This window comes from Protopterus annectens, chromosome 9.part0 (genome assembly GCF_019279795.1).
Source record: "Protopterus annectens isolate FY-2018-M chromosome 9.part0, PAN1.0, whole genome shotgun sequence".
NCBI lineage: Eukaryota > Metazoa > Chordata > Ceratodontiformes > Protopteridae > Protopterus > Protopterus annectens.
In genome coordinates, this window is record NC_056743.1 from 1,208,747,527 (window position 1) to 1,208,773,903 (window position 26,377).

General features: G+C 44.2%; 1 protein-coding gene across 3 annotated transcripts in view; it reads left to right on the top strand.

Annotated features, from left to right (window-relative positions):
* Positions 1 to 26,377, top strand: part of ZFP91 (ZFP91 zinc finger protein, atypical E3 ubiquitin ligase) — a 1,914,309-nt gene that overhangs the window by 894,143 nt on the left and 993,789 nt on the right. For all 3 annotated transcript variants that reach the window (XM_044084130.1, XM_044084129.1, XM_044084128.1), the window contains one exon: positions 12,629 to 12,745. In XM_044084130.1, coding sequence (XP_043940065.1) covers positions 12,629 to 12,745 — 117 coding nt within the window. The remainder of the gene's footprint in view (positions 1 to 12,628; positions 12,746 to 26,377) is intronic.

Here is a 26,377-nt window from a genome sequence, read left to right on the forward strand (position 1 = left end):
CAAATCCTAACCATGGACGCCTCGGATTATGCTTGGGGAGCACACTTTCTAGACAATTGCCAGCAGGGAACCTGGACAAAGGACCATCTTCACTGGCACATCAATCTGAAGGAAATGTTGGCAGTTCAAAATGTCCTTCTAGCCTTCAAGAACCTTTTACAACCAGGGCCTCTGCTAATTCAAGACAGACAACACCACGGTCATGTGGTACATCAACAAGCAGGGGGGTTCACATTCATACCCCCTTTGCAGACTAGCTATGGCTTTATGGGACACAGCTCTAAATTTGAATCTACATCTCCAGGCTCAATTCATTCCAGGGAAACAGAATCTCTTAGCAGACAGCCTGAGCAGAAACATTTCAGATCCTCACAAATGGATGCTAGACACCAACTTATTCAACAGGATTACTGCAGTTTGGGGATGTCCCCAGATAGATCTGTTTGCATCCCATCTCAATCATCAGCTGCCTCGCTTTGCACCAGGTCCTTCCACAAAACAGCTTGGAGAGTGGATGCCCTGTCCTTCAGCTGGAGAAGCCTTTCAGCATATGCCTTCCCTCCTCTTCCTCTACTGCCTCGGGTATTATTGAAGATAAAACAGGACAAGCCCAAGTTCCTCATCTTGATTGCTCCAAATTGGCCTCGACAGTTTTGGTATCCAACTTTAAAGCACCTGTTCTTGGGGCCTCCTTGGATTCTCCCACTGAACCCTTCGCTTTTGTCCCAGCATCAGGGTCAGTTACTACATTCCAACCTCAAGACCCTTTGCCTGGCAGCTTGGCTCTTCAAAGGAATTTGATTTCCTCTAGTCTTCCCAAACAAGTTTTGGATGTTCTTTTGGAAGCTAGACAGCCTAGCACTAGGAAATCCTATGCCTCTAAATGGAAGAGGTTTTGTATTTGGATGCAGGACCGAGGCTCAGATCCTCTGGTACCTGATCTCTCTTCTATTTTGCTTTACCTTTCGGAACTTTTATCTAAAGGACTTTCCTTTTCTTCCATTAAGATTCATGCTTCTGCTATCTCTGCGCATTTCAGTTCTGATCCTCCTGTTTTTTCTCATCCTTTGGTGAAGCAATTCTTGAGAGGGGCTAAAAATTTGCGGCCTCCCAGGACCCCTCCTGTCCCTTCCTGGGATCTTAATTATATTTTAGAAAAACTTGCTTTGCCTCCTTTTGAGCCTGCTGCATCTTCAGATATTAAGTTTTTATCCTGGAAGACTGTTCTTTTATTAGCATTGACCTCTGCCAGAAGGGTCTCAGAGTTGCAAGCTCTCATGGCTGTGGAACCATACCTTATTTTCCATCAGGACAGAGTATCCTTGAGTACCAATCCTACTTTCATGCCTAAGGTGATTTCGAAAGTGGCTTTAAATCAGACAATTCACCTTCCTACTTTCTTTCCAAATCCTCAAAATAAAGGGGAAAGGATTTTGCATTCATTAGATGTGCACAGACAGTTACGATTTTACCTGGACAAGACTAAAGAGTTCAGAAAGTCTAATCAATTGTTTGTTTCTTTTGCCTCCAGTTCTCTTGGAAAACCTATTTCTAAACAAACTATTTCCAAATGGATTGCTTATGGAATCAGATTTTGTTACACTCATCATGGGAAACAGTTTCCAGGTACCATTAGAAGTCATTTTACTAGAGCAGCTGCCACATCTACAGCTTTCCTCAGAGGAGTCCCTACCAAGGATATCTTGGAAGCTGCCACTTGGAGTTCTGTGCATACTTTTTCCAAGCACTACAATCTCCCCCTGTTTTCTAAGTCCAGGGCAAGCTTTGCCTCTGCTGTCTTGCAGGGTATTCTTGCCTCCCCTTCTTCTATCTAAAGCCTCCTCCCCTTTTACACTGCTTTGGGATTCCACCCTACAGTTATGACTGCAACAGTGAAACACGAAGAACATAGTACAGTTGTGTACACCTACCATAAATGTAGATGTTCGAGTGTCTTCACTGTTGCATTCGGTTCCCTCCCTCCTATCCCCTCTTTTTTTCTCCCTTTTCCTTTTTTGTGGTGTATTTGTGTTTCCTTGTTGGATTCATTTTTGTTTTGTTGGGGACTTCTGACATCTAGGGCAAGAAAGGCTGGAGAAGATGGCGTCGGCTGAGGGCTATGTACCAAAGCGTACTGACGTCAGGGTACTAGCTTGTACAGCCGACGCCGGACCCAGACTTTGGGATTCTGGCCGACCTCGGGCTGCCTGCCGGCAGGAGCACCCTACAGTTATGACTGCAACAGTGAAGACACTCGAACATCTACATTTATGGTAGGTGTACACAACTGTACTTTTCTGGACTTAACCCAGCATAGGCCACTGGCCATCCCACCTACCTTGGAGGCGGTAGATGATTACTAAGAATCCAGCCTTACTCCTGACACCCTTCCACCTGCCCCCAGAAAACCTGACCGGTACTATGGGGTACATGACTCGCATAAATTCCTCTACAGAAATCCTGTAGCAAATCCAGAGGCAATTACTCCCTCGGACAAAGAATCCAGGGTACTCCCTCGGACAAAGAATCCAGGGCCCTAGACAGATTAGGTAAAAGTTTATACCTCTTCAACTTTAACTGTAAGGGAACTCAACTGTCAGTTCCATACGTTGATCAACAGCACACTTTGGAACTTTTGAAACAGAAAATTTCTGCTTTACCAGATTTTGTCAATAATAGAGTGTGCAGAGTTACTGCACTCATCTCAGGTGGCAAAGCACTCCTTGCACTGTGAGTTTGACCCCCCTAGAAGCTTCAAGCAGGGCACCAGTGACAGGATCTGTTATTAGAAGACCAGCATGGTTGAAGGAACAACTTCTCCCTGAGCATGTCAAAGTTAAAATCATGGATTCACCTCTTGCCTGATCATCAGCTCCGGACCCATCCAAGGTAGAGATGACTGCAGGATCCTTAGTTGAGTAAGAGTTTTGTGGCATACCAGATCCGAAAGGGTCTCAGTAGCGGCCTACGAATCAACTGAAGCGGGCATCGGGGGCTGCGAAAGCGCCTCACTGAAGACCGGAGAACTGACTACTAGCTTAGTAGACATGGCTTAAGGAACATCCCATGCCAGGCCATGTCAAATCTAAATTGTTGGATGCCCCCTTGCACAAAGATAACTTATTTGGCACCATGTCAGAAGAGGTCTTAAAGATGAAAGGAAAAAGCAAAATCTATGCAAACAGTCGTGGATTTCTTGCAGGTCATGCCACCTAGTTTCAGCAGGCATTCTCCATCCAAACTCTGGTCCTTTCCTGCTCCTAGTAAACCGGCCCAGCCTCGGCCCTGTGGAAGTATATCCCCCAGACAGCAGCTCCAGGGAATGCAGAGATCTAAGCAGTGGACTATGTCCACTTCAAAACCAAGGAGTTCTAAGCCACCCCTTTATGGTAAGAACTCACAATGAGACTGCTCCGCCACACCCTCCCTCTGCCACTGCCCACCTTCAACTACCCCTAGGAGGAAAACTCTCCTTTCACTCAAGCACCTGAACCACCATTACCAGTGACCAACGGGGTGTTCTTCATGTTTCAATGTTGCAGTCATTACACTTGGTTTATCTGCCTGCAGGTAGCCCTCAGTCTGCCTGAATACCAGAGACTTAGTACTTCTGTGTCGGTTGCTGTCACTTCAGGACTGATGTCAGGTTGTCAGGGGTATAAAAACAGGCAGCCGACACCATTACATCAGTCTTTCTTGCTGAGGAGCCCGAAGCGGAAGCAGTTCGCACGAATGCCGGTCGGCCGCTACCTGAGTTTTCATTTCCAAATTGAATCTTCCTGAAGTCTTCTAAAGTGAAGTACCCTGTAGGGGATCCTTTTTTCTTGCTCTAACTGATGTCAGAAAAAGTTAACAATGGTGTCACCTGTAGAAAGCAAATATCACACTGAGATTTCCATTCTTACTGCGTCACCTGTTTAGGCACAGACCACGGCGTACCTTGCTGTCGATTTTGTGCTTTGTTCAACGCCCAAACTGTTCATCGTCGGGCACTTATTGCAACTAAATACTTCCATTCTCTATCTTTGTATTGCAAAATGGCTTTGGTAAGCCATCTGTCTACCAATCTTCTGAAAAAAAAACAGAAGGATAAAGACAATGATGGACCGCACAGGTCTAAAACTGCAGATGATGCTTCCGTTAAGCTAGTCGCCAGTTCGCCAGTACTCAGTGAGGCGCTTTTGCAGCCCCTGATGCCGCTAAGATGGATTCACAGGCCGCTTCCGAGACCCATTCGGTGTCTGGTATGCCGCTAGACTCTTCTTTGACTATGGAACCTGCGGATGTCTCTACCTTGGATTGGTCCGGAGCCACTGTGCAGGTACCAGCTTCCGAGGAAGTTCTTTGCATTACCGATATTAGACACAAACCGACTTGTCACGTCTTCACTTCTTTCTAGAACTAACGAGTTTCTAAGGCCAAGAGTATGAGCTGACAACCCAAACTCAAGCTCCTGCTTCCTTGCCACAATCTCAAATGTTTAACATGGCAGAAGACCTGATGTTCTTCGTGTTTTACTGTTGCAGTCATTACATTTGGATAATCCTGCTGGTAGGTTGCCCTCAGTCTTCCTGAATTCCAAAGTCCTGGGTCCTGCGTTGGCTGCTGTCGCCCCTTCCCTGACATCAGGTCGTCAGGGGTATAAAAGATGTGGCTGACACCATTTTCTTTAGTCTTTCTTGCTGCGCGGTGCCCGAAGCAGTAGTAGTTTGCAGGTGCCGGTTGGCCGACTCCTGACATTTTCGTGTTCGAGTTTCAGATCCGAAGTCTTCAATAAAAGCTAAGTACCCCGTTGGGGAAACTTTTTTTCTTGCTCCAGACCAATGTCAGAAAAACTTAATATTTGTATTTCTTGTGGAAAGCAAATAACTCATAAGACTTTTATTTCTACTGTATGTGGACAGGCCTCTATGCCCAAAAAACAGATGCTGAAAATGTCCGAAGACTTAATTACCTTGATCTGAGGCCTAGGCAAGAGACTGACTATGAATCTTCAGATTAGGTTTCTATTTCTTCTGATTCCTCTTCTGATCAGGAATATTCTCTTCCCCCCTATGAGGATTCTGATGCTGAAAAAATCTATACCTTCAGCTTCTCCTCCAGAGGACTATTCTTTTGGGGAAACCCTGCATACCATGAGGGAGCATTTCCACTGGGAGAGCCAAAATTTTTCAGACTCTAAAAAGAGGCTCAGGGATTTCCTTTTACTACCTCAACACAGGCCACTAGCCATCCCACCTCCGTTAGATATTGTAGATTTGTTTTCGGAGTCTAGTCTTACCCCCGACTCCTTACCTCCAGCCCCTGTTAAGCCTGACATATTACAGGGTTCCTGACTCTCATAAATTCCTTTTTAAAAACCCTGTTGCAGACCCAGAAACCATTTCACAGGGTCCCAAGGGAGTTGAGGCTTCCACTGCAAAAAATCCTACCCCCTCTGACAGAGATTCTAGGGCACTGGATAGATGGGGAAAAAAGGTTTACACATCTGCAACCTTGGCTATAAGGGCCTTAAACTATCAGTTTCTTATACTCAAATATCAGCAACATGTCACGGCATTGCTTAAACAGAAAATATTATTAAATTCTGTGCAGAAAACAAAGAAATGCAGGATTTATTGCATGCAGCTGAACAAGTTGGAAAGCATACTTTGCAATGTGGTTTTGTTTCTTTGGAGGCCTCTTGCAGGGCCGCAGTTACGGGTTGTGTAGTTAGGAGGCATGCTTGGTTAAAAGAACAAAATCTGCCTGATCATGTCAGTTTAATTATTAGATGCACCTTTACAGCATCTAATAGAGAGGTAAGACTCCTCTTACCTCTCTCAACCTGTCTAGGTCACTGGCTGCTGTGGCCTCCTGCACTACGGGCCTGCTCTGTTCTAAACTCTAGCTCTACTGACTCCTGCCCTAAGCTACTACTAACTGATGTCTGGCGAACCTGGCCTTTCCTACAGTCAAATACAGGCTACTCCGCCTGCCTCACATCACACTATTCAACTGGGAATAGAAATTCTAAACTCTAGCTCTACTGACTCCTGCCCTAAGATACTGCTAACTGGTGTCTGGCGAACCTGGCCTTTCCTACAGTCAAATACAGGCTACTCCGCCTGCCTCACATCACACTATTCAAATGGGAATAGAAATTCTAAACTCTAGCTCTACTGACTCCTGCCCTAAGCTACTGCTAACTGGTGTCTGGTGAACCTGGCCTTTCCTAAAGTCAAATACAGGCTACTCCGCCTGCCTCACATCACACTATTCAACTGGGAATAGAAATTCTAAACTCTAGCTCTACTGACTCCTGCCCTAAGCTACTACTAACTGGTGTCTGGCGAACCTGGCCTTTCCTACAGTCAAATACAGGCTACTCCGCCTGCCTCACATCACACTATTCAACTGGGAATAGAAATTCTAAACTCTAGCTCTACTGACTCCTGCCCTAAGCTACTGCTAACTGGTGTCTGGCAAACCTGGCCTTTCCTACAGTCAAATACAGGCTACTCCGCCTGCCTCACATCACACTATTCAACTGGGAATAGAAATTCTAAACTCTAGCCCTACTGACTCCTGCCCTAAGCTACTGCTAACTGGTGTCTGGCGAACCTGGCCTTTCCTACAGTCAAATACAGGCTACTCCGCCTGCCTCACATCACACTATTCAACTGGGAATAGAAATTCTAAACTCTAGCTCTACTGACTCCTGCCCTAAGCTACTGCTAACTGGTGTCTGGCGAACCTGGCCTTTCCTAAAGTCAAATACAGGCTACTCCGCCTGCCTCACATCACACTATTCAACTGGGAATCAAAAGTACGTCTGCACTTGCAATAATTTTGATTTTGTTTGGCTCCTATTAGGACTCCCTAAAAGGGATTAAGGTTACCTATGCTCCAGCCTCCAACAGCCAGCTACCTCTAATTCTTTGCCCCCCCCTTTTTTGCATTCCCTTCTTATTTACTGCCTCTATTCTCCTTAACTTGTTCACTCAGCCTCCTCTCTGCCCTACCTCAGTTACTACCCCCTGTCCCTATCTCTCTACCTGCACTATATAGTAGGATACCCCCCTCTTCTAGTGACCTCTTTGCAGCTACTCTTGGCTCTAACCTAGCCCTTCTCAGGCTGTAAAGCTTTTCTTGCCCTTATCCGCTGCTGTGCTCTCTTCTCTTTACCTTACTGTTTATCTGTTCCTCCCTCTACTCCATACTGTTATCTTATCCTTATTCCTGCCTTTCACTTCCATACCTACCTATCTCACTCCTGCTCCCTCACTTCTATATGCTTTACACTGGCTCTATATTAGCTTCTGCTATTTAACTTACTAGTGTTACTGATCTCGTTCTTACCCTTTCCTGCTAGTCTTTCACCTATCCTATGTTACTTTCCTGCTATCTCTGATTGTCTCCTTTCTCATCCGACCTTCTGTGGTGTCTACCTGCTCTGTTCGCCCTGCGGGCTCACTCCGCTCTCCTCCCTACCTCCATTTCCCACCCACCCCCAAGGGTCCTATTCTTATAGCTCTACGGCCACACCACTATCCCTCCTATCCCTCTCCCTCCCTCCAAATTGTTACCAACCCTTAACACACCCCTTCCACTCCCCCCTTCTCTTTCTTTGCCCTATTACCTTAATTCTTATATTACCTTTCTCCTTTTCTTATACTTCTCTCTCTACCCCTCCTCTTCCTTCTCCAGTCATATCATTCTTTATTCCCTATAGAATCCAATAGTCCTTCACCAACATTTTTAACAGATATACTACCCCCTCTCTAGCTTACCACACACATTCTCTCTCCTTTTTACGTTCCTCTTTCCTCCTCACTTTTCAGATTACTAAATAATGACTCCCTACCTACCAACTATGCCTATACTCTCAGTCTTACTCTTGACCACCCTTCTCTCAACGTACCATCTCACCTTCTTTGAAATTTCACTTAACATCTATCATAACTCCTCACAAAAGCACACCTCTACTATATACACCTTCACATCATACTCAAATGTTAATTCCACCCCTAGCTATCATCTGTCTAAATTCCACAGGCTATATCACCTTACCTACCTCTTACAATCAGACAAAAAAACAAAACTTCTAACATTTCTAAAGAGCAACTATTTAACTAAACTAGTTAATCCTACCTTACAAGATGGTGACATCCACCCCAACCCTGGCCCTATCTCCCCTCCTCCCCGAAGCTGCTCATCTAACCTCAATAATAACTTCCTCATAGGACACCTTAACATTCAAAGTATAAATAAGAAAATACCCTACATCCATGCCCTCTTAGATATCCACTCTTTTGACATTCTATGCCTCTCGGAAACCTGGCTAAACCCAGGCACAAAAGACTCGGAGATTATACCCCAAGGTTATAATATAGTAAGACATGACCGCTTAAAACATAAAGGTGGTGGAGTAGCAATTCTTTTCAAAAATCAACTTAACATCTCTACTCAATCAGCATGTCCAAACCAAGATAGCAAAATAGAAGCCATCATTATTAAACTCCAACTTAATGCCAAAAAAGCCCTTTACTTTATATGCTTGTATCTTCCTCCAGGTAATAACATTCCAATATTAGAAGACTTTCTTAGCTGGGTTTCTACCACCTACCCCCAAGAAACTATAATTCTTGGCGACGTTAACATAGATTGGAACACTATTAATGCTGAGAATCCCTCCTCTCATATTAACCTACATGGTTTCACCCAAACTATTACCTCAACTACAAGATTAGACTGGATACTCACAAATAAAGTCAACAAACAGTATAAAGTAGGTACTATGCCAGACGATATTAGTGACCACTCCTTAACCTACATTACTAGACAAAAGTCAGAATGTGTTAACCTCCCAAATACAAGGATAATTCGCTCTATCAAGCATTTTAATATAGACCTTTTTCAAGCTGAACTGAGAGCATGCAATTGGAATTGCTTAAAATCACTTCCCCTGGAGGAGGCAGTCTTATTCTTTAATACTACCTTCTTATCCATACTTGATTCACATTCTCCAGAACGTTCTATTAGAGTAAAGACTAAAACAGCCCCATGGCTTACCAACGATACTAAAAAACTCATTCATACTAGAAACAAAGCATGGACTAAATGGAGATGCCATAGACAAAACCCTGATTTAGTTCATTTCCGCCAGCTTAGAAATCTGGCTAAGAAATCAATAATCTCTGACAAGAAAAAATTCTACTGTGAACTTCAGGAAACTCATCTTAACAATTCTAAACAATTCTGGTCATCAGTAAATAGACTTCTTTCCCCAGGAATTGCCAAAACTCCTTCCCCACTAAATGCTGACCCAGAAACCCCTCTCCAGACTGCTAATGCATTCAACTCTTTTTTTCTCTGAAACTATTCAATCCCTAGCCAAACAAATGAACACCAACAACTCTTATACTCCAACTAATACAGCTAACTCCTCCTACAACTTCTCTCTAAAACCTATATCTACTTCTTTCATGTACAGACTCATTCACAAACTGAAACCTTGTACCCCTTCTGCTGACAAGCTCCCTTCTCTTTTCTTTCAGAAAGCTGCCAAAGAAATTGCATACCCTATATCCTTACTTATAAACATAACTATCCCAAGAGGGAACCATCCCTGACATCTGGAAAGTCTCCTATATTATCCCACTACATAAAGGTGGTAACTCCCTTGACTATTCCAACTTTAGACCAATTGCCCTTCTCTCACCCCTAGCAAAAATCATGGAAAAATGTATTCATCAGCAACTTGTGCACTATCTCTCTCCACAACATAATAGCAAACTGTCAGCATGGCTTTAGACCTCACCACAGTACCACCACTGCCCTTCTTTCCTTTGTAGATACTATCAACAAGAGTAGAAACAACAATATTCTCTCTTCTGCTCTTTTCATTGATCTCTCTAAAGCTTTCGACATGGTCAACCACTCTCTCTTAATTAACACTCTTGAATCTCTCTCTTGTGATAACCTCGCCATTAATTGGTTTAGATCTTATCTTAACAACAGACAACAAGCAGTACTATGGGAAAACCATATCTCATCACTCTTGCCATTTCCATCGGAGTTTCCCAGGGCTCCATTCTTGGTCCACTTCTGTTCTCCCTCTTTATTAACGATCTTCAGACTGCAATCCCACAAGCAACCTGCATACAATACGCAGACGATTCGACCCTTATCTCTTCTGCACCATCCACTACAGAACTGATCTCACTGACCCAAAATATCTATAATACTGTAGAAACATGGTTTTCTAGACGGTTTCTCCTACTAAATGCCAAAAAAAACAAAACTCCTCCTCTTCTCCCCCACCACTCGGTCCCCCCCTTTAAACTTTACCATTTCCTCAAATAATGGTACTATCATCTCACCTGATCCAACTACAAAACTTTTAGGAATAACCATTGACAATAATCTCTCCTTCGATCAGCACATTAACAACAACATCAAGTTAGTTAACAGAAAAATAGGATCCCTATATCGTATCAAACCTTTTCTAACCCCGGCAACTAGAACCAAGATTGCACAATCTCATCTTTTATCAACTCTCCTATATGCCTCCCCTATTTATACAAACCTTAAGAAAATTAATCTTAACAAACTTGCAACTTGCTATAACAGCATTGCTCGCTTCGCCACTAGTAACCCCTTTAGGACCCACCATTGTATAAACCTAAAACTACTAGGCTGGCTTGAATTCCAAAACTACCTTAAAATTCCTCAACTCACTATTGCCCATAATATATTACACCTACCTGACAACACCCCAATAATCTCTCAACTTTTAATCCCTTACAACAATCTTAACTCACTTCGCTCCTCTAGTAAACTCATGACAAGATCTATAAAAGCAAACAACACAGCAGGTGATTCTCTATTCACTAACACAATAGGTAGAAGTTGGAATCTCTTACCTAGTGACATAACTCTGACTACATCCCTGCCACTTTTCAAACAGAAAATTAAACTGTACTTCCAAAATCATTGGCTTTGTTCCTGCTGTACACCTGACTAACCATCTTCTCTCATTCTGTTTCTCCTCCACTCTTTTCATCTCTACCTTATTCAGTTCTGTTCCTATTATTTTTAGAGATTTAAGTATGTACATATTTTGTACAATTGTTGCTATTTAAGAACTGCATATTGTAAATTTGATTCTCTTTGAAAGTTTCTTTCATTCTTTTTGTTTTTGTAATTTCTGATTTAGCTATATCTTAGAGTAGTCAATTTTTATGTAATGTACTTAGTATATAGTGGAGCTTTTCTCCTCGGGCCTCTGCTGAAAATGGACATGCATCCAGCCAGACTAGCCCGGTCAACAAATGTAAAATAAAATAAATAAAATGATACTTTGTTTGATGTTAAGGCAGAGGAGGTGTTAAAAGAAAATGGAGGACAAAGCTAAATCTATGCAAACTGTCAACGATTTTTTACAAGTACAGTCACCTAGGTTTAGTAGACACTGGCCTACAAAGAATTGGTCCTTTCCTGTGTCAGACAGACCTCAAAGGGGCAGACCCAGATGCCCTAGAGGCAGAATCCAGGCGCAAGGTTCCTACAGGTGAAAGCAATGGGGTGCTTCTACTTCCAAAGTTGAAGAAGACAAATCACAACCATACAGGAAACCATCTCAATGACTTCCCCCTGCCTGCACCAAGCACTTATCTCCTGGCAGCACCCTTGGGGGGGAAATTAGCATTTTTTTCTCAAAATTGGCACATTATAACCCAGGACAAGTGGGTTCTAAATATCGTGTCACAAGGGTATAAGTTCCAGTTCCATACCCTGCCAAAAGCAAACGGCTGGCCAGATCTGCCAAAAAATCAGTGGGCAGAGGCACAAAAACAAGTCTCATCCCTCAAGGATATCAAGGCCATTCAACAAGTACCAGAGCAAGAGCAGGGGCAAGGATTTTACTCAAGACTGTTCTTGGTACCCAGAAAGGACAAGACCTGGAGACCAATACTGAACCTATCTATTCTGAACACATTCCTGGATATACCAAAATTCAAGATGATGACTTTGCAGCAGCTTCTGCCCATGCTGGGCAAGAACGCTTGGCTGGTGACTCTAGACCTAAAAGAGGCATACCTGCATGTCCCAATCACAATTATGCAGAAGATACAATTCGGCCGACCGAGGACCCGCCTGACGGCAGGAGAACCCATCTGTTATGACTGCAGCTGTATTAGCACTCGAACATCTACATTTATGGTAGGTACAAAACTGTACTTTTGTGTTAATCCCTGCTTTTTCCATGTAGGTGTGTGGTTGAACCCTGACTGCTATTTCAACTCCTTTTGTTAGGCAAAAACTGAGTCCTCAATCATGTCCCTTTTTCATACTACAAGTGCGGGAGTCTCTACAATATAGTTGACACTTTGGTTGGAAACAAGTCTGAGGCATGCTAACTAGGTAAAATTCCACAAACCCATTCCAGAACTATTTGTGTGTCTTTATTGTATGGTGTTTAGTTGCAAAATGTTAACACTGTGGTATCTGATAACTGATGCTAAGCATCACAGTGTTTGGTTGTGGGGGGTCTGGAATAGGTAGGGGCAAATGACAGCACATTTCTTGCATGGGTTTTACTTCTCTGCTAATTGTGTAATAACTTATAATTTTTCTGCCACAGGGAGCCTGTAAAAGTAAGGAGGAAGTATCAGAAGGTTAAAGAGGAGAAACAGAAAGAGATCAAAGTGGAAATCAAAGAAGAGAGCGAGTTCAGAGAAGAGGAGAACCCTCCCAGAAGGTGAGGCAGATTGCATTTACTGAAGAAGTTGAGCAGTGGGTTTTGATGACTTTGTACAATGGGGGAAACACTGCCATTACAGTGATCATGATAATAAAAACTTTGCAAGTTTGTTGATTTTTAAAGGCATCGACAAGATCTTTCAGCTTTTAAATGACTTATGATCTTCTGTGTGTTTTTTGCCAGCTTTGTTGCGAGACTTGGCATTAGACGATCTTCTTTTATAGGTCAGTAATTGGGTATGTCCTTTTCATTGGTCACATTTTGGCAGTTTTCAAACTCCAACTTAGAGTGTATTCTCAGTGTGTAGGATGTGATGACATGGGCTAGAGGTTCTTCATGTTTCACTGTTGCAGTGATCACATTTGGGTTATCCCTGCCAGGGTAGCCCTCGGCCGGCCCGAATACCAGAGACTTAGTATTTCTGCGTCTGTTGCTGTCACTTGAGGACTGATGTCAGGTCATCAGTAGTATAAAGTAAGGCACCCAACACCATTACATCAGTCTTTCTTGCCATGGAGCCCGAAGCAGAAGCAGTTTGTACGAGTGCCGGTTGGTCGCTACCTGAGTTTTGTCTACTGAATTGAAGTTGAAGTCTTCTAAAGCTGAGTTCCCCGTTGGGGATCCTTTTTTCTTGCACTAACCGATGTCAGAAAAAGTTAATCGTCTTACCTGTGGAAAGCAAATACCACACCGAGACTTCCATTCTTACTGTTTCACTTGTTTAGGCCTAGACTACGACATCCCCTGTTGTCACTTCTGTGCTTTGTTCAATGCCAGAACTATCTGTCATCGGGCCCTTATTGTAGCCAGATATTTTCACTTAGTCCTCAAATTCTGATATGGCTTCGGTAAGCCATCCAACAGCAGATCTTCCAAAAAAAGTAAAGACAGAGGCAGACCGCACAGGTCCAAACCTACTGACGATGCTTCCGTTAAGCTAGTCGTCAGATGTTCTTCATGTTTCAGTGTTGCAGTCATTACATTTGGTGTAATCTGCTGGCAGGTTGCCCTCAGTCGGCCTGAATAACAAAGTCTTGGTTCCTGCTTCGGTTGCTGTCTCCTCTTCCATGACGTCAGGTCGTCAGGGGTATAAAACATGCAGCCGACACCATTTTATTCAGTCTTTCTTGCCGTGCAGTGTCCGAAGCAGAAGCAGTTTGCAAGTGCCGGTCGGCCGACTCCTGAAATTTTTGCATTCAAGTTTCAGAACCGAAGTCTTCAAACTAAAGCCAAGTACCTTGTTGGGGAAACTTTTTCTTGCTCCTTACCGATGTCAGTAAAGGTTAATAATTGTATTACTTGTGGGAAGCAAATGCCTCATAAGGATTTTCATTTATACTGTATTCCTTGCCTAGGCCCAGATCGTAATGTGCCTTGCTGTCGGTTTTGTGCTAGATTTAACCAGTGCACTATTAAGCGTCTGTATAGTTTTGCTTCTAAATATTGTGGATCAAGATTCAGTTATCCTAAAATGTCATCTGTTAGCAATCTGACTACCGGAGTTCACAAAAAAACGCCAAGAAAAAGACAGACTGTTGAGGTCCAAAACCGGCGAAGTTTCTCCTAAGCCAGTCGCCGGTACTCAGCAAGGTGCTTTCGCAGCCCCAGATACCCACTACTTTTGAGTCGCAGGCCTCTACCGAGACCCATTCGGAGTGCGGTATGCCGCGAGATTCTCAGAGTATTGAACCTGCGGATGTCTCTCCCTTGGATGGGTCCGGAGCCGCTGAGCAGGCACCGGCTTCTGAGGGTGTTTTCAGGCCTCAACATTTTTATGTAAAACTGACGCCAGCCTCAAAAACAAGGTCAAAAGCATCTTCTATGTCTAAAAAAGATGCATGAGCCACGTGCTTAGGCCCCTATGCCTAAAAAACAGATGATCAAAATGGTTGAGGACTTAATTACCTTTATCAGGGGTTCCCAACCCCCCCGCTAAGAGGCCTAGCCAAGGCACCGATTATGAATCTTCAGATAAGGTTTCCATTTCTTCTAATTCCTCTTCTGATCAGGAATTTTCCATTCCACCCTATGAGGATTCTGATGCAGAGGAATCCATCCCATCTGCATCTCCTCCTGAGGATTTGCATACTTTAAGGGAACTTTTCCACTGGGAGAGTCAGGACTTCTCTGAATCAAAAAAGAGGCTTAGGGATTTCCTTCTTCCTCAGCATAGGCCTTTGGCTATACCTCCTGCATTAGACATTGTTGATGTGTTTTCGGAGTCAAGAATGGCTCCTGATTCCCTACCTCCGGCTCATAGTAAGCCAGACAGATATTACAGGGTTCCTGACTCCCACAAATTTCTATTCAAAAATCCTGCTGCTGACCCTGAGACTATTTCACAGGGTCCCAAGGGTGTTAAGGCCTCTACAGCCAAAAATCCTACCCCCTCTGGTTGAGATTCCAGGGCGCTGGATAGATGGGGAAAGAAGGTTTGTACCTCTGCTCCCTTGAGAATCAGAGCCTTAAACTGCCAGTTTCATACGCTTAAATATCAACAGCATGTTATGGGCTTACTGAAACAGAAAATGATGTTGATTTCTGATTGTGTGGAAAATAGAGTTAAAATAATTATTGCATTCAGCAGAACAGATTGAAAATCTTACTTTGCAATGTGGTTTCGATTCCTTGGAGGCCTCTTGCAAGGCCGCAGTTACTGGATCTGTGATTAGAAGGCATGCCTGGCTCAAGGAGCAAAATCTGCCTGATCATGTTAAAGCTAAATTGTCAGATACCCCCTTGCAGCGTGTCATGTAATAAGGCAGAAGAGGTTTTAAAGAAAATGGAAGACAAAGCTAAATCTATGCAAACTGTAAAAGAATTCTTGCAAGTGCAGCCACCCAGGTTCAGTAGGCACTGGCCTAATAAAAATTGGTCCTTTCCTGTGACCAACAGAGCCACTCAAGGCAAATCCAGGTGCTCAAAAGGCTTCAGATACCAATCACAGGTTTCTTAAAGGTCAAAGCAATGGGGTGCCTCCACTTCCAAAACTGGAGGAAACAAAGGACAACCCTACAGTAAACAGTCTCAATGACTTTCCTCTACCATCACCAAGCACTTGTCTTTTGGTAGCCCCCTTGGGGGGGAAACTAGCACTTCATGCTCAAAATTGGCAGCTAATTACCCAGGACAAGTGGGTATTGAGCATAGTATCCCAGGGGTACAGATTTCATTTCCATACTTTGCCAATTCCAAACGGATGGCCAGATCTGCTACAAAATCAGTGGGCAGAGGCTCAAACAAGTTACGTCCCTCATGGATAATGGGGGCTATTCAACCAGTACCAGAATAGGAAAAAGGACAAGGTTTTTATTCAAGACTTTTCCTGGAACACAAAGACAGTTCTTTGTGTCCAATACTGGATTTATCGATTTTGAACACGGTCCCTGGACATTCCAAAATTCAAAATGCTGAGTTTACAACAGCTACTACCTATGCTGGGCAGAAACGCTTGGTTAGTGACTCTAGATTTAAGAGAGGCATACCTGCATATCCCAATAAGGGAATCATGCAGAAGATACCTCCGCTTCAAGGCAGGTTTTTTTTGCATTACTAGTTCTCTGCACTGCCCTTTGGCTTATCTACTGCACCCAGGGTCTTTACAAAGTGCCTGGCACCAGTAATTGCATTCTGCAGACTAAGAGGCATACAAATTTATCCTTATCTGGACGACTGTCTCATTCAAGCAGAGGACAAGGACACTCTTCTTCAACATCTGGCATTTGTAAAAAGGCTTCTAACATGCCTAGGGTACACAATAAACGAAAAGAAATCCCAACTGGTACCCTCTCAAATAATTACATTCCTGGGTGTAAGCTTGAATAAAACTCCCCAGATGGCTTATTTAAGACAGACAAAAGCAACTGACAATATACTAAAAATAAATGGCAGCAAAAACCCAGTTATCTGCAAGAAAAATTCTGCAGGCTTTGGGGTTCATGACATCCTGCATTCTACTAATTCCATATGCAAGACTGCATATGAGGAAACTTCAATGGTACCTAAAAAGCTTATGGTGCCAACATTGTCACAGTCTGGAAATAATGATTCCTCTCATTCCCTGCGTACAACAGGAGTTTCTTTGGTGGACGGAGACATGTCACCAAAACAAGGGACTGTCATTCACTCTACCTCCTGCCACCCAATCCCTAACTACAGAAGCATCAGATTATGCTTGGGGGGCCCACCTGGCAGGGAAATGTATTCAGGGCAAATGGAGCTCAAAACAAATGCATCTGCATATCAACCAGAAAGAGGTGCTAGATGTTTAGAATGCCCTGACAGCCTTCAAGGACTTACTTCATCCAGGACAACTACTGATAAAGACAGACAACATCACGGTTATGTGGTACATAAACAAGGGGGGGGGGGGTAGACATTCCTACCCCCTTTGCAGACTAGCCATGGCATTGTGTAATGCAGCTTTGACTTGCCAAATACATCTTCAAGCTCAATTCCTGCCAGGAAAACAAAATACTCTGGCAGACGACCTAAGCAGAAATCTTATGGACCCACACAAATGGAAACTGGATCCACAAATATTCAGCATGTTAACATGGAAATGGGGGAGCCCAGACATCTATTTGCTTCTCCCCAAAATTATCAGCTGGACAAATTCTGCACAAGAATTCATCACAAAAAAGCATGGAAAGTGGATGCCCTATCCTTCAGCTGGAAAAAACTATCAGTCTATGCCTTTCCCCCTCTGCCTATTCTTTCCAAGGTCTTACTAAAAGTCAGACTGGGGAAAAAACAAAACTGATCCTAGTTGCTCCGGACTGGCCTCAACAACACTGGTACCCACTTCAAGGAATATGTCTCAACTTCCCCCTTGGTGCTTGCCTCAAATACCTCATCTACTGTCTCATCAGAACAATCAAATTCTACACACTCCGCTCCAAACTCTGAACCTGGCAGCATGGCTGACCATTTAATTATTCAAACACCGCTCAGTAAATCTGTGATGGATGTCATTTTGGAAGCCAGAAGGCCTAGTACTAGAAAATCTTATGCTGATAAATGGAAGAGATTCTGTGCTTGGAACCAAGCACAAGGAAACAGACACAGCAAAGCCCAATATTCCTCAGCTTTTACAATATTTGAGATGCTTGACAAGGGCCTATCTTTTTTTCTTCAGTAAAAATCCATGCCTGTGCCATCTTGGCTCATTACAACACGGAGCCTCCCCTCTTTTCTCATCCTCTGCTTAAACAGTATCTTAGAGGGGCCAAAAATTTAAGGCCTCCCAGAAGACCACCAACTCCTGCATGGCACCTCAGTTTTGTGCTGGAAAAACTCACCCTGCCTCCTTTTGAACCAGCATCGGGTATAAAATTTCTATTTTGGAAAACAGCTTTTTTCTTGGCAATCACTTCAGCAAGAAGAGTTTCAGAACTACAGGAGCGGATTCTGCATTTATTTGGATGTACACAGACAACCAAGATTCTACTTGAACAGGGCCAAATCTCTAAGAAAGTCTGAGGAACTACTGGAAGCATTTGCTGCAGTGTCAGAGGGAAGGCTATATCAAAACAGACTATTTCTAAGGTGATAAGCCACTGCATTCGTTTCTGCTACATGCACCATGGTAATCCTGTGCCCTAGGGATCAGATCTCATTCCACCAGGGCCGCCTCTACCTCAGCAGTTTTTCTCAGAGGGATTCCAACCAAAGACATTCTAGAGGCTGCTACTTGGAGCTCTGTTCATACCTTTACAAAGCATTATCATTTGCCTCTCTTCTCCAAAGCCAGGGCAGGCTTTGCCCCTGCAGTTCTATAGGGCCTTATAGCCGCTCGTAATGCTGTTTAGCTCCATCCTCCCATCCATAGCTTTGGGATTCTACCCAAATCTAATGACTGTAACAGTGAATACATTGGAACATCTACATTTATGGTAAGTGTACACAACTGTACTTTCACCGGTACTCAGTGATCACTTTTGCAGCCCCTGATGCCCACTTCTGTGGATTCGGAGGCTGCTACCAAGACCCTTTTGGAGTCTGGTATGCCGCAAAACCCCTCTTCGACTAAGGATCCTGCGGTTGTCTGTATCTTGGATAGGTCCAGAGCGTCTGAGCAGGCACTGGCTTCCGCGGAAATAACTTCCTACTTCCGATTCTCGATACAGACGTCGTCTTTTGCAACTACCATTTTTTCAGAAACGACAGAGTTTCTAAGCCCCAGGGTACGAACCACACCCAAGAAACCAACCCACTCTCAGGCGCCTGCTTCCTTTCCTCAGTCTCAAATTATTAAAATGGCAGAAGACCTTATCATGCTGATCAGGGAAAGCCAAGCTACCCCCTCCAAAAGGAAAAGAGATCTGTTCCCTGTAGTTTTGTCTGAACTGATGAATCTGATGCATTTGAATATGAAGACATGCAACCCCTCTCTACTTATGAGGATTCTGATGCAGAGGATTCCATTTACCTTTAAGGGAGCATTTCCCATTTACCTTTAAGGGAGCATTTCCAGTGGGAGAGTCTCTAGACTCGTGGATTCCTAGATCTTCCACAGCATAGAACCTTGGCCATCCCCCCCCAGTCCTGGATGTTTTCCTGGAATCCAGCTGGACTCCTGACACCCTCCCTCCTGCACCCAGAAAACCAGACAGGTACTATAGAGTCCCTGACTCTCACAAATTTCTTTTTACAAATCCTACTGCTGACCCTGCGGTAATTTCTCAGGGGCCTAAACGGATTAAGGCAACCTCTGCTAAGAATTCCACATCCTCAGATAGGGATTCCTGAGCACTGGACAGATTGGGTAAAAAAGTGTACACCTCAGCTACTCTTGCTATCAGGGCACTAAATTGTCAGTTCCATATGCTGAAATTTCAGCAACATACCCTGGAACTCCTTAAACAAAAGTCTTCCTTTCCTGCTTGGGCAGAATCTAAAGAATTACAAGAAGTAATGCATTCTGCAAGTAAAGTAACTGAACACACTTTGCACTGTGGTTTTGACGCCCTAGAAGCTTCTTCCAGGGCAGCAGTCACTGGATCTGTCATTAGAAGGCATGCATGGCTTAAGGAACAGCCCCTGCCAGACCATGTCACATCTAAATTTTTGTATGCCCCCTTGCACAAAGACGACTTATTTCACACTAAGGCCGAAGAGGTCTTAAAAAAGATGGAAGAAAAAGAAAAATCTACGCAAACAGTTAAGGATTGCTTGCAGGTCCAGCCACTTAGGTTCAGCAAGCATTGTCCTACCAAACAATGGTCCTTTCCTGCTGCCAGGAAGCCAGTCCAGCCTAGGCCCCGGGGAACCAGACCCCCCCCCCAAACAGCAGCCACAGGGGATGCAGAGATCTAAGCAGTGGACTACCTCCATTTCAAAATCAGGGAGTTTTAAGCAACCCCCTTATGGTAAGAACTTAGAATGACTCACTTCCCCCATCCCTTCCCTCTGCCACCTTCACTTACTCCTAGGAGGAAAACACACTTCACACAAGCACCTGGTCCACCATTACCAACGACCACTGGGTTCTGAACATAGTGTCTCAGGGATACAGATTTTCCTTCCACACCCTTCCAACCCCATAAGGGTTCCCAGATCTAAAACCAAACCAGTGGGCAGAGGCTCAAAAGCAAATCCTTTCCCTGCTCTCTTTGAGGGCAGTAGAACACATTCCTGCAGAAGATAGGTCAAGGTTTCTACTCCAGACTTTTTCTGGTGCCCAGAAAAGAGGGCACATGACACCCCATCCTCTATCTATCCATTCTAAACACCTTCCTGGTGATCCCAAAATTCAAAATGCTCACCCTCCACAGCTGCTACCCATGCTCTCCAAGGACGCTTGGCTAGCCACCCTAAATCTAAAAGATGCCTACATCTACATTCCTATCAGGGAATCATGCAGGAAATATCTCTGTTTCAGGGCAAGATCTTAAGTTCTCTGCACTTCCCTTTGGCTTACCTACTGCTCCCAGAGTTTTCACAAAATGTCTGGCTCTGGCCATTTCCTTTTGCAGACAACGAAATGTTCAGATTTACCCATAGTTAGACTGCCTTATTCAGGCAGACAGCTAGGAAAAGCTGCTCAAGCACTTGGCCTTTGTAAAGACCCTCCTAACCTCCCTAGGGTATACAATCAATGAAAAGAAATCCAAACAGGTGCCCACCCAAAGGATTATCTTCCTGGGAGCAAGCTTGGACACAGCATCCCAGATGGCATATCTTACACCAGAGAAACAAATTTTCCTGACAGCTTACTTCTCTCAACTAGCCAACAGGCCCCAGCTATCTGCAAGGAAGATACTGCAAGCTCTGGGGTTCATGGCATCGTGCATACTTACTCATGCCATATGCTAGACTGCATATGAGGAAACTTCAGTGGTCCCTAAAATGCCTTTGGTGTCAACACACTTAACGACCTGGAAATTCTACCTACAATTCCTTGCCTCAGAAAAGATTTTCTGTGGTGGGCAATAGCATGCTTCCACAGCAGGGGACTGCCTTTCTTACCACCCCGCATCACCCAGACCCTCACCTCAGATGCATCAGACTATGCTTTGGGTGCACACCTGGACGGCAGGTGCATACAGGGCCAATGGAGCCCGCAACAAATTCCTTTGCACATCAGTCAAAAAGCCATTGTGGCTGTACAGCACGCCTTGATAGCTTTCAAGCCCCTTCTCTCTCTAGGTGCTCTCCTGATCAAACCAGACAACACCACGGTGATGTGGTATATCAACAAGCAGGGAGTGACTCCTACCTTTTATGCAGGCTGGCCATGACCCTTTGGCACACAGCCTCTGCCATGCAACTACACCTGTTTGCGCAATTCTTACCATGCTCTCTCAAATCTCTGGCAGACCAATTAAGCAGAAATCTTCTTGACCCACATGAGTGGCAGCTCAACAGAAGAACTTTCACCCTAACAACTCAGAAGTGGGGCACCCAGAAGGTCAACTTCTTTGCCTCCCACACCAGCCATCAGCTCAGCAAATTCTGCACCAAGGAGCATCATTGCATGGCTTGGAAAGTGGATGGCCTGTCCTTCCCCTGGGACAGTCTATCGGTCTATGTCTTTACTCCCCTACCTCTCACCCCCAGGGTACTGCTCAAAATAAGGGAGGAACATCCAAGGACCATTCTTGTAGCTCCAGACTGTCCCCGGCAGCACTGGTACCCCTTACTGTGCAGACTCTCCCCGTTGCCTCCATGGCATCTTCCTCAGGTTCCAAACGTCCTGACCCAGAGGGAAGAGGAATTCATGCATCCCCAATTGCAGGCACTCAGTTTGGCAGCTTGGCTTAATCCCTAACCCCGGACCAATCTGCCAGCCTCAGTAAACAGGTTCTTTGTGTTTCACTGTTGCAGTCATTACATTTAGGTAATCTGCTGGCAGGTTGCCCTCAGTCGGCCTGAATTCCAAAGTTTTGGGTCCTGCGTCGGTTGCTGTCTCCTCTTCCATGATGTCGGGTCATGAGGGGTATAAAACAAGCAGCCGATGCCATTTTCTTAAGTCTTTCTTGCCGCGCAGTGCCCGAAGCAGAAGCATTTTGGAAGTGCCGGTCGGCCGACTCCTGAAATATTTGAGTTTGAGTTTCAGAACCGAAGTCTTCACTAAAGCTAAGTACCCCGTTGGGGAAACTTTTTTTGCTCCATGCCAATGTCAGAAAAAGTTAATGATTGTATTACTTGGGGTGCAAATACCTCATAAGGATTTCCATTTATACTGTATTCCTTGCCTAGGCCCTGATCACAATGTGCCTGGCTGTCGGTTTTGTGCTACATTTAACCAATGCACTGTTAAACATCAGAATATTTTTGCCTCAAAGTATTTTGGAAACAGATTTAACTACCCAGAAATGTTGTCTGATAGCAATCCGACTACTGGAGTACATAAAAAGCACAAAGAAAAGGACAGAGAGACAGTCGAGGTCCAAAACCGACTAAGCTTCTCCTAAGCCAGTCGCCGGTACTCAGTGAGGCGCTTTCGCAACCCCTGATACCCGCTACTTTTGTGTCGCAGTCCCCTACCGACACCCTTGTGGAGTCCGGCATGCCGCGAGATACTCAAAGGATTGGACCCATGGATGTATCTCCCTCGGATGGGTCCAGAGCCGCTGAGCAGGCACTGGCTTCTGAGGGTGTATTCAGGCCTCAACATTTTTATATCAAACCGACGACAGCTGCAAAGCCAAAAACAAAAGCAACTTCTAAAACTAAAAAAATGATGCATGAATCACATGCACAGGCCTTTGTGCCTAAAAAGCAGATGATCAAAATGGCTGAAGACCTTATTACATTGATCAGGGGTTCCCATTCCCCTCCAGATAAGAGGCCTAGGCAAGACACCGATTATGAATCTTCAGATCAGGTTTCTATTTCTTCTGATTCCTCTTCTGATCAGGAATTAACTATACCTCCCTTTGAGGATTCTGATGCAGAGGAGTCTATACCATCTGCATCACCTCCTGAGGATTATTCATTTGGAGAAACCTTGCATACTTTGAGGGAGCATTTTCACTGGAAGAGTCAAGATTTCTCAGAATTAAAAAAGAGGCTCAGGGATTTCCTTCTCCCTCAGCACAGACCTTTAGCCACACACCCCTGTTTTAGACATTGTGGATTGTGTTTTCAGAGTCAAGTTTGACCCTTGATTCCTTACCTCCAGCTCCCAGCAAGCCTGACAGATATTACAGGTTTCCGACTCTCACAGATTTTTACTTAGAAACCCTGCTGCTGATCCTGAAACTATATCACAGGGTCAAAAGGGAGTTAACGCCTCAACAGCAAAAAATCCTACCCCCTATGACAGAGATACAAGGGCACTGGATAGATGGGGAAAAAAGGTTTATATATTTGCAACCTTGGCAATTAGGGCCTTAAACCGCCAGTTTCATATGCTCAAGTATCAACAACATGTTATGGGATTGCTGAAACTGAAAATGATGTTGATTTCTGAATGTGCAGAAAATAAAGAATTGCAGGAATTATTGCATACTGCTGAATAGGTTGGAAAGCATACTTTGCAATGTGGTTTTGATTTCTTAGAGGCCTCCTGCAGGCATGCCTGGTTAAAGGAACAACATTTGCTTGATCATGTTTAAGCTAAATTACTAGATGCACCTTTACAGCATGATACTCTGTTTGGTATTAAGGCAGAAGAGGTTTTAAAGAAAATGGAAGACAAAGCTAAGTCTATGCAAACTGGAAAAGACTTCTTACAAGTGCAGCCACCAAGATTCAGTAGACACTGGCCTGCAAAATGTTGGTACTTTCCTGTGTCAGAGCTCAAACGGGCAAATCCAGACACCCTAAAGGTTCCAGATACCAGGCGCAAGATTCATACAGGTCAAAGCAATGGGGCGCCTCTACCTCCAAATCTGGGGGAGATAAAGCACAAACCTACAGAAAACAGTCCCAATGACTTCCCTCTGCCTTCACCAAGCACTTAGCTTTTGGCAGCACCTCAGGGGGAAAATTAGCACTTTTTGCTCAAAAGTGGCAGTTAATAACCCAGGACAAATGGGTGCTAAACATAGTATCACAGGGATACAGATTCCAGTTCCATACTCTGCCAATGGCAAACGGTTGGCCAGATCTGCCAAAAAATCAATGGGCAGAGGCACAAAAACAGGTTACGTCCCTCATGGAAATGGGGGCCATTCAGTCAGTACCAGAACAAGAAAAAGGACAAGGTTTTTACTCAAGACTGTTCTTGGTACCCAGAAAGGACAACGCCTGGCGGCCAATACTGAATTTATTGATTTTGAACACATACCTGGACATTCCAGAATTCAAAATGCTGACTTTGCAGCAGCTTCTGCCCATGCTGGGCAAGAATGCTTGGCTGGTGACAGACATAAGAGGCATACCTGCATGTCCCAATAAGGCAGTCGTCCAGAAGATACCTCAGATTTAAGGCTGGCTTAATGCATTACCAATTCTCTGCACTGCTCTTTGGGCTATCTACTGTGCCCAGGGTCTTTACAAAGTGCCTGGCACCAGTGATTGCATTTTGCAGACAAAGTAGTATACAAATATACCCTTCCTTGGACGAATGTCTCATTCAGGCAGAGAACAAGGACATTCTTCTTCAACACCTGGCATTAGTGAAAAAGCTTCTAACATGCCTAGGGTACACAAACGAAAAATCACAACTGGTACCCTCTCAAAAGATAATATTCCTGGGTGCAAGCTTGATTACAGCTGCCCAGATGGCTTACCTCACGCCAGACAAAGGCAAAACCCAGTTATCTGTAAGACAAATTCTGCAGGCTTTGGCCTTCATGGCATCATGCATCCTACTGATTCCATATGCAAGACTGCATATGAGGAAACTTCAATGGTACCCAAAAAGTTTATGGAGTCAACATTGTCACAGTCTGGAAACAATGATTCCCTCTCTTTCCCTGCCTAAAACAGGAGTTTCTGAGGTGGGCAATGGCATGTCACCAAAACATGGGACGGCTCTTCACTCTTTCCCCCTGCCAGCCAAACAACCTTAACAGATGCATCAAATTATGCATGGGGTGCCCACATGGCGGGAAGATGCATTCAGGGCATATGGACCCCAAAACAGATGCATCTACATATCAACCAGAAAGAGATGCTAGCTGTTCAAAATGCCCTGACAGCCTTCAAGGACTTGCTTCATCCAGGACAACTACTGATAAAGACGAACACCACCACGGTCATGTGGTACATAAACAAGCAGGGGAGCACGCACTCATACCCCCTTTGCAGATTAGCCATGGCACTGTGGGACACAGCTTTGACTTAGCAAATACATGTTCAAGCTCAATTCCTGCCAGGAAAACAAAATACTCTGGCAAACGGCTTAAGCAGAAACCTTATGGATCCTCACGAGTGGAAACTAGATCCACAAGTCTTCAGCATGATAAAGAAATGTGGGAGCCCAGACGTAGATCTGTTTGCCTCTCCTCAAAATTACCAATTGAAATGATTCTGCACAAGGATTTATCACAGACAAGCATGGAAAGTGGATGCCCTATTCTTCAGTTGGAAAAACCTATCAGTTTATGCCTTTCCTCCTCTGCCTCTTCTTCCCAAGTTCCTCCTAAAAGTCAGACTAGTGAAAACAAAGATGATACTAATTGCCTCGGACTGACCCCGCCAATACTGCTACCCAATCCTAATGAACTTGTCTCAATACCCAGCTTGGACCTTACCGCAAAGACCTCAACTATTGTCCCAGCAAAACAAACAGATCCTGCACAATCAACTCCAGACACTGAATCTTGCAGCATGGCTGATCATATAGTTATACAAACAACACCTCTCAGTAAAGCTGTGATGGATGTCATTTTGGAAGCCAGAAGGCCTAGTACTAGAAACTCTTATGCTGATAAATGGAAGAGATTCTGTGCTTGGAATCAAGCACAAGGAACTGATACAGCAGAACCAAATATTCCTCAGATATTACAATACTTGAATGAGATGCTTGACAAAGGCCTATCTTTCTCATCAATTAAAATCCATGCCTCTGCCAATTTGGCTCATTATTTTATAATACAGAGCCACCAATCTATTCTCATCCTTTACTAAAGCAGTATCTTAGGGGAGCTAAAAATTTAAGCCCTCCTAGAAGATCACCAATACCTGCATGGGACCTCAATTATGTGTTGGAAAAGCTAAAATTTAAGCTACCTA